This window comes from Haplochromis burtoni, unplaced genomic scaffold (genome assembly GCF_018398535.1).
Source record: "Haplochromis burtoni strain Fernald_Lab_line unplaced genomic scaffold, NCSU_Asbu1 Contig_10, whole genome shotgun sequence".
NCBI classification, from domain to species: domain Eukaryota; kingdom Metazoa; phylum Chordata; class Actinopteri; order Cichliformes; family Cichlidae; genus Haplochromis; species Haplochromis burtoni.
This window is the reverse complement of record NW_024582371.1, coordinates 2952166-2961470: the sequence shown is the minus strand read 5'-3', so window position 1 is coordinate 2961470 and position 9305 is coordinate 2952166. Positions and strand designations below refer to the sequence as shown.

Here is a 9305-nt window from a genome sequence, read left to right as displayed (position 1 = left end):
ACCTACTTAGCGAGGTACGAAGAACGGGCCCCAGATCCCATTTTAAATCTCCCACCTTTGTTTGTATATAAATAAGAACGAAATTTAAAGGACAACGTGGTTCCATTAAAACACGAGATAGTCAGCCGTTGTTCTGAGAAACCGTTCTACTTTCACAAATCGTCCTACCCGTATTATAATTTGATGGTGACTTCTGACTAATCCAAACCATAACCCTAACCATAAGAAATATTGGCAATGGGTTAAAAAAAAAAAAGGAAGGAAATTTGGGTTTTGTGTTGTGCACATGCGCAGAAACAATGGGTAGGATGGCTTGTGAGGTAGGATGGATTCCCAGAACACCGTGTCAGACCCCTTTGAATGCCCTTGCAAATGGAAATTACTGGTGTGGACACTGCGTCCAGTGTCACAACACTAGTAAAACTACATACTTTTTTTCAGTCGCATACCGGAAAAAAATTTCCGATAAGAAGTGTGACTACATGTGCATTTACTCAAATTATATATAAATGATACATTGCCCTTGTGGTTTTGCACATATCAGCAAAACCACACGGAGAATAAGTTAACAATAAAAGTGCAATTCACCGATGTGACAAAATTATTCAGTAGAAGCACATTTTTTAATGATATGAAACATGATCTCTGCATCTTTATGATTTTGTGACACTGAGCATGTTCCAGTACCTCCAAGGGGTGGAAACCATGACTTGTTGGTGAAGAGAAGAGCGGCATTCACCTCGCAGATATTGTCACCTAAAGGACTGAATGATGAACTTGCACTCAATGTTATGTAGTGGCTTCTCCATTATATTATTTTTTTGGGGGGTGTATGTGGTTTGAATTGTGATGTTTGCATTTCCTAAAAACACTATGCATCACTCAGTTGACTAAAGAATACATGGAGGAGTCCCTAATTGGCTGAATCTCTCTGAATGTGTATATATGTGCAAATGTTTGCATTAACACTTTTTCTCTGTACCTGACGAAGGTTGCACAGACTGACACGTTGCAGTTGAATAAAAAAAATAATGGTAAGCGGGACAGTTATACTATTTTTCTCCACAAAGTTTCTTTCCCCCTTTTCACTCGTCATTGATTTTTCCCTTTTTTTTTTTTTTTTTTAAAGCTTAAAAAAACCAAAGCATTAATTGGTTACTAAAGAGGGAGACTAGTCAATAATATAAATCATCCTCACCCTCTAACTGGCTGTTTGAAATTCAGCTTACTCGTCCCTCTGCACAGCTAATTTATGTTGTCTGATTGGAGTTTTCATTAAACACATCCAGGGTGGAGACATAAGCTTAAAAACTGAACTCGAATAAAATCCCGAATCTGTAAAGTTATTGAAAGCTAGTGAGTACACTGGGGTGGGGGACAAAAGCTGCGTTCAAGGTTATTCTTCTTTTCACCCAATTGAAAAACTTTTCCATAACCATAAACATGTAAGAGAACATATCCATGATAATGAGTTGACAGGGTTTATACTTCCCAACATGTCATACATATAAACTTCATAAACAAACACTCGAAATAAAATCCAAAGACCAATAAATCAATCAAATCTATCAATCAAATGAGGTTTGAAATCAGTCTGCACAGATCTTATGTCTTCACATGTTTAAACAACAGTTCTATGTCTCTTTAAATTAATTATAAATTGCAGTTGTTTCGAATCTCATTTTGGCCTCATTAATCATTTTTAGCAGGAAAAAAAATAGACTTGAATAGTGCAATTTTAACAAATACAATGTTAATATTGAAAATGACGCAGAAGACGTAACACGTAACAACGTCACACATCTGAGCTGGTTGGATGAGGGAAAAGCCTCGTGCCTTCTATCATGCCCTTGGCGGGGGGGTTGCAGTGAGTGGAGAGCAACCTCAGAAAAGTGCAGCTGCAAGTGATCCCGCGAGGTAATTCCTGATGATGTCGGCGTGATGCCACGGTGACTCGAGATCAAGCTGGATAGAAGTCAAACGTGTCATGTGCTGTTTGGTGGTTTTTTTGATTCTGTGCAGGCCTAGCAAATTTTGATCACAGTTAAACATCATGTAATATCCGCTAACCAGCTTCAGCTTGACTAGAAGTCTTAATTATCCATAATAACTGAAAACACCTGTCCGGTTAGAGCTTTTGTGAATGTTTTCACCTCATATCATAATTTTTAGACACACATTATGACGTGGTGTTGGTAGTGTTTGCTTTTGTGACGGTAAAATGATCATTTCAGAAGATACAGGTTGCAGATATAACAAAAAGCCTTTTTTAATATAATAAAATTTATTGTTTTTAAGGGCTCCAGAAGTCATTTCCTCATTATTCTTACAAAGTGACCTGGAGTTCAGGTATTTCCATAGTAACAACACTATTTAAAGGCAGAGTAGTTCTTTTCCACAACATGGCAATAAAATGTAATAAAATGTGCTTTTTGTTAAGACAAGGCTGATGACTTTACTGACGTTATTTCACAAAGTCACACAGTAGCTCATACTTACTTTGGATGGTCATGGGATTAAAGCTCGTTATCAAAATCCCCGTCAAAAATATGAACGTGATTTCTACGTCTGCAACCTCACTGATGAACTATTTACATTTATTCATTATAATATTTCACAAGAGCTCATTAATTTATTTGGTTTTACACTTTTTGGGCATCCATACAAACTGTCTCACTTCATGTGAGGTCAAAGGATGTTGGCAAAAAGCTGCAGATTAATATCCTGTTAAATTAATGCGCGTGTTTGTGCTAGCAGGATTCAGACTGTAGGAGCAAGCCAACCTTTCACTCTAAATAAGACTTTATTTTCTGCCTGACTAATATCAGAGTTAGTTTCTCTGTGTAAGTATCCTTCAATATCCTTTAGTCGCTGCAGCTGCTGGGTCAGTGCACCTGGCCATAGCGTGACTGCAGTATAAATAAAGCCAGCTCTCTGTGGCTAAAATAAAAACCTAAGAATAGAAATAGGACACAAAGTCATGAAAGAGATGAATAATTTAAGACATTAAATTATTCTTTGTTGTCAGTGCTTTGCATCTTTTTTTTTTCTTTTTTTTTTTTGTCCAAATATAATGTATACTGCTTCTTCATTCATTTAAAAACATGGTTGTTTTCTTTATGACAGAGATGCTCATTCGTGGCCTCTCACATATGATGGAAGTCTGTCGTGTCCTCAGGAATCGGTGCACATAACCTTACTTTTACACTTTTTACTTCTGCCTCACAGCGCTGCCTTTAAAAAAGCGAGACTGCGGTTACAGTGCTGGATGCGTCTGTCAGATGCATCTGTCTTTGTGCTGTTGAGTTACAGAGTGTGAGAGCACTGCAACATCCAGCCGCATACTGTAATAGCAGGAACTCTGAGCCCAAAGGCTATCGTTAAAGCTTCGAGCAGCAGTTTAGTGGTGATGCTGTAAATACAAGCAGGAATCAGCAGAGAAGATGGGCGCAGCAATGTTATTTCTGCATCTTTGTTTTAAGCAAGAAAGACTAATGTGTTTGATTAAAGGGGAAAAAAAGCAGCACACAGGCCAGGCTTTATAAAGGTTAACCTAACACACCTTATTTGAGTCTTGTTTGACTCACATCCTGCTGATTTCATCACTGTAAAATATTCTTTGCTCTAAGCTTTAAGTAGACAAGCTTTGATCTGTAAAGATACACTGCAAAAGAAGTCTATGTTTACATTTTTCAAAGTATGACTAAGAATTTCAGAGGAAAATCCAATGAATCATTTCTTATGTGCAAACGTGTGACAGATTAAAAGAGAAACTTAAAGAAATGAGGAGAAATGTAGATACTGAATGCGCTGCATTCTTGGAATGAACCGATTGTGAAATTCTGGCAACATACCAAAGTCATGAATGATTTAGCTTTTAATCACAGTGTCTTTGAACACTTGGCACAAACTGATGTGACGTAAGAGATAAACATCCACCACTGATACGCCAAATGTCAACTTATTTGCCAATGTCTGGGCAAATGAGTTGAAATTTAGCTAACATAGCCGGCGTATTGGTGTATTAGATACAAACCAGCAATTTACTATACACAACAACAGGTAAATTAGTGTTAGGAGTGTCAGCTTGCAGAAAGAGAGTAGCAGCTTGGCTGCCAGTCGGACAAAGCTCAACACGTCCTCAGCTCCTGTTGTGTACTCAAGTTTTGTGATGCAGATCTACTTTTTTTTCCCCACTTAGTGAAAGGTGCCTGAGTAAAAGGTTCTCAGCTGATAGCCACCTGCTTCCATGCACGCTCTTATATCTTCAGCTTTTTACATCGGTCCCCTGCTGCAGAGCCTTGTGTGTGGTGAGCTATGGCAGCAGGTCTTTGTTAATGCACCTTCACACCCTCTCATCCATGTTACGTAGTGCCCAAAAATGAGGCGTTGGAGGCGTAAAAGTTACATAATACTGCTTTATATTATCAGAAGGCTCACGTGCCATTATGCCTGTCTTAAAGGCATAACAAGCAAAGTGCGTAGGCCGCTGTTTAACAACACAACAACATTTAAACCTCTCCTCCCTGGCTCAACAGGGGAGCGAGCGAAAGAGGGAGCGGTGTTGAGCAGAACAAAGCAGAGATTTAGAAAAATCAAACGTTATTTCGTGATTGCATCGTAGCTGTAACATTCTAAAGCATGAGAAATAAATGGGCCCACACCTCTGCACAGCCCTGCAGAAAGGCACTACCTTGGAAAATTTTGTGTGAATGCAGCCAACGTGTGTGTGGCCAGTCAAACAAACATGCTGATGTGCACCTCTTGAGTCCATTATTTTATACCTCCATGACGCAGATTAGCAGAGCAGAGAGCTGGAGACAGAAATGTAACCTGGCTGCTATATCCTTATAAACTCTGGCTGTTATTAGTCAGGATTACACGCTGACCACAACAAAATCAGAAGAAATTAAGACAATAGATTCAGAGATCAGGATCTGTGCAGATAAAAACTCTTTATTCTTTTAAAAGTGTTTGTCTTTGCTTTGATCATGTTACATGTTTGCCATTGTTCATTAAAAAAATCAGCATCCTGAAGTTTTTTTACTGTTAATAAACATTCTAAAATAGAAAATCGAGTAAATTATCCTTCTTCTGATCATTTTACCACATTGTCGACATTAAACTGTTAAGTGAATTAAAATGGCATTCGGTATAGACAGCCATCCCAGCAAGCGGCCCTCTTTGGGGCCTATGTGAGGGGGGTGCTGTGGGCAAACCCACACATCCACAGTATCAGTGTGAAATTTGGCAAAGAGAGGCCCACAGTGGGGCCCATTGAGGGCCTGATCGTACCCACAGTATGCCCACACAGTGTGGGCTGTCCTACTGGGGCCCAGATGTGCTCTGTGGTACATTATTACCAGAATGTTGCTACTTCTAGTGACTTCTTTATCAATAGGGGTCATTGCATAGACTATTAGAAAATGGAATAGGTCCTGATTTCTTTCACTAATTGACTTCTTTTGCAGTATTTTAATAGGATCAGTTTAACTTCCAAATTGAATCGGTGGTTTTTCCCAGGCTCATATTTCTGACCGCATAATAGAATATGGTCTGTCGTTTAAGTATCTCCATAACGGTCACATTTTCCTGTATGATATTTCCTTATTAATGTGCCAACAAACATGCCTGTGCGGGCTCACATTGGGTAGGTGTGGGTGAACTGTGGGGCTGTGTTGGCAGGGCAAGCCCACACTTATCCCAAGCAGGCCCCAGTTGGGAGTGCCTAAACGGTGCCGACAGCACTCTAGAATGGACAGCACTTCTATATAATGACCCCTATGGGGTCATTATATAGAATTTCTAGGTTGCCCATAGAAATCCAGCCCCACTGTTTACCCACACTTGCCCACTGTTGGCCCACACTGTTAAGTTTGCTGGGATTGTGATTACGGGATGAATAATAAACGATGTACCATGAGGTGTCCTTTGCTTCCTATATGATAATTTTGAATTTATCCCATTTTAGAGCGAGAAGAAAATGACCAGCGAGACTCCGCCCACCATCTCTATGGCTCTGATGAACCCCCAGATGCCCTCTGCCTCTGCAGATGGCAAAAACTCCTCCACACAGCAGCTCTCCATCAGTGTGTGAGTCACTGTTTTGAAAAGTCATGGTGTGTTAATGGTATTATAATGTATAATGTCACATCTATGAGGTGTGAATAGAATAAGAAACAGTTATATGTGGCCAAAAAAGGGCTGAATAATCTGAATGTATATTGTTTTTGACTTCTCAGGTGTGCCGTCCTCTACTCCTACAAACCACGCCGGCCGGAGGAGCTGGAGCTGAGGAAAGGGGAGATGGTGGGCGTGTACGGAACATTCAAAGAAGGCTGGCTGCGTGGGTTATCGCTGAGAACGGGCAAAGTGGGCATTCTTCCCGGCAACTACGTCACTCCTGTGCTCAGGTGAGAGGTTGCGATAGCTGACCGCAGGAAATGGGAGCTAAATGCTATTTGGGTTCAGATAGTAACATAGTGTGGGCATGAAGATGAGCTATTTTGTACACTTATTTATGAATCAGAAATATAAAGCTGCATGTCACGGCCTGCTGCTGTTTTCTTTGTCATATATAGCAACAATGTGAAAGTAGACATTCATCACTATCACTATACTAATATTTTTGTTCCCAAAATACAGAACCTCGGCCAGACTGCTGGAGACCAAAGCGCCTAATGTTCCCTCGCAGTACAGCACTTTATCTGCAAAGAAACACACAGCTGCCAAGAACCCTACTGTGTTCCTTGCTCTTGATAAGGTGAATGGTGATGGAGCGATATACTCACCAGGACAGATCCCATCTGTGCCAAACGGAGCACACCATGCAATGTCGCCCACTGGGATTGGAAAACCTTCCTTCTACGGGGATTCACAGGGTTGGGAGACTGTAAGGCGCGTTTTTCACCCACACAGAGGCGAGTGTCAAACAACCACACTCTCTTGGCTTGATTGAATTATGCACTTTGTCAGGTATGTGACGATCTTTTATTTTTTTTTCAGGCTCAAATCGCACGTCCCACATGGGCAGTTCCCACGTTCCCTCCAACTCGCAGCACTTTGCACAACATCAGGCATCTGGCTACTCGCCTGCTCTGCAGAGGAAGAAGGGCGGCAGCTTTGTATCCAATGCTAACATACCGCTGGGTTGGATGACTGATCCAGCAGCGCCCTCTTCTGCTGTGTTCATGAAGGACAGGGACAGCACTACCCCTCAGTCAATTCTAGTAAAGCCTGACATGCACAAGACCAGTACAGAGAAGGTAATGCAATTCTTCTGAAATCAGCGTCATTAAAGTTGATCTTGCTTTTGCATATATATATATATATATATATATATATATATACACACACACACACACACACATATACTTAAATCACGCTACTATTTGTGTGATTTACAGTTTGTTTTATTTCCATAGCCGGCAAAGTCTGTGCGGTTTGTCACAAATGAAGGCTCCCCTCCCCCAAGACATCGGACCGCCTCTTGGTCGTCAGGAAATCAGGTTCTCTCCAACAGCCGACCTGGGCCCCTTCCTTTAGAAGTGTGGGCCCCATCGCTCACATTGGGAAGGGACGGACCTGGGATTATCCTCAAAGATGGAAAAGGTCCTATTCTCCGGAAGGGGCTTGAAACGGCCATGACAGATTTTTATACTAACCAGAAGCCGACAACCTCACAGCCAACGTTGTCAGCTGTGTCAGCACAGTTCAGCCCAAGTAGGTATGTTGGATTTATGGGTTTGGAGCAGTGATTGATCATACAGTCTTGAAAGTCATTACTGATTTTTTTTTTTTTCCTTCCCCCCACAGACACAGAGTTGCCGCGACACATTTAGCCCAAACAGACTCAGAGCTCAGTCTGCTTCAAGGAGAGCTTGTCCTCGTCCACAGACCGCGACCTGATGGGCGGGTTCTCGTTACTCAGGAGAGCAGCGGGCAGACAGGATTTTTCCAGAGCAGTATTCTTCAATCCCTCGAACGCCTCAGCTGACCGTGCATTCCTTCTGTAGTGATGTATATTTCTAAATACCATGTTTTAAAACTGCCAAGTGACTTGATAGACCTGGTGACACGCCTAGAGCTGCAAAGGTTAATGCTGCCAAACGACAATTGGAAGGTGTTTATTTTTGTTCTGAGTTAGAGTATGGGTAAATTCTCTGGAAATATTTGTTGCGTCCTTTAATGTCCATGCATGTTTGTTTACACATGTACTATTACAAGATTTTGCACATAAAAAAAAAAAAAACACTTAACGACTGTTCCTCGTTTTATACCCATGTTACACGCATTGTGAGTGCCTTTGTCAAAACCCATGAAGAAAGTATTAACTATATCTGTACATAATTAGAGAAATTATGAGGTGAAATGCCTTTCCGGTAATAAAGTATACTTCCTTGACATCAGTAGTTTCATGTCATCTTTCAGACATAGAACTGACATCAACAATACGAAACAACAGTAGCGTATTGTAGCATGTTACTATGGTAGTCACCTGTTCTATATGTAAACCTTGCTTTGCAGCCTGGATTTTGACTGCAACTTTCTTGTGGCACACTAGTTCAGTTCAGTTCAACTATATTCATGTACTACTAATTCATAACAGTCATCTGTTCATAAGGTAAAAACCTTTCAATATTAAAGAGAGAAACCCACTGGTGCTCTGTAAGCAAGAACTTTCCAAGACTGAGGAGATTTTAAAAACACCCTTTAAGCCCAGAGGAATCTCTGCAGGTGTAGAACAGGGATTCATGTTACATTGTGGGCCACATACAGCCCACTTTAATTTTAAGTGAGCCAGACCAGGTAAATTCTCCTTTCTGTCATTATGCAGAGGTTTAACTGTACATTTAATCCTGGAGCTAAAAAGGTACCTTTTTAAAAAAACAAAACTGTGAACCCATTGTCAAAAAAAAACAACAAAAACTGAAATTTGTATACAGTTTAACTGTTTAACTCTTTGTGTATGAATGGAAGAGGTCTCTAATAGTAGTAAAAGCTGTAAAACCTGTGGGAAAAAATGTATGCCTTTCTTGGCATTTTCCAAAGCAGTCCAGTGGACTGTGCTTATTCTGTCCCCCGGGCCTTACATTTGACACCCGTGCTGTAGCAGGTCGTGTTAGGCAGAAGGGGAAAAAGCCCCTCTCTCAATTTTTCAGATTCTTCTCCTTGCTTCTGAGATTTTAAGGCAACAAGCATTTAACAAAGTGAGTCATCCTCTCCCCATTCAAAGTTCTGCACAGCAACACTATAAACTGTTTTAGAGACTGATAAAATAAAATAAAAATTCTGGTCTCTGATGT

The 9305-nt window shown here is 40.7% G+C and overlaps 1 protein-coding gene across 4 annotated transcripts in view; it reads left to right on the top strand.

The window, feature by feature from the left end:
• Positions 1-8999, top strand: part of sh3rf2 (SH3 domain containing ring finger 2) — a 28529-nt gene extending 19530 nt beyond the window's left edge. For 3 of the 4 annotated variants that reach the window (XM_042212785.1, XM_042212779.1, XM_042212780.1), the window contains 6 exons: positions 5972-6093; positions 6243-6413; positions 6646-6920; positions 7006-7265; positions 7425-7726; positions 7816-8999. In XM_042212785.1, the coding sequence (XP_042068719.1) occupies positions 5972-6093; positions 6243-6413; positions 6646-6920; positions 7006-7265; positions 7425-7726; positions 7816-7996 (1311 nt within the window). In that variant the 3' untranslated portion in view covers positions 7997-8999. The remainder of the gene's footprint in view (positions 1-5971; positions 6094-6242; positions 6414-6645; positions 6921-7005; positions 7266-7424; positions 7727-7815) is intronic. The other variant, XM_042212783.1, reaches the window with a different exon arrangement.
• The last annotated feature ends 306 nt before the right edge of the window (positions 9000-9305 follow it).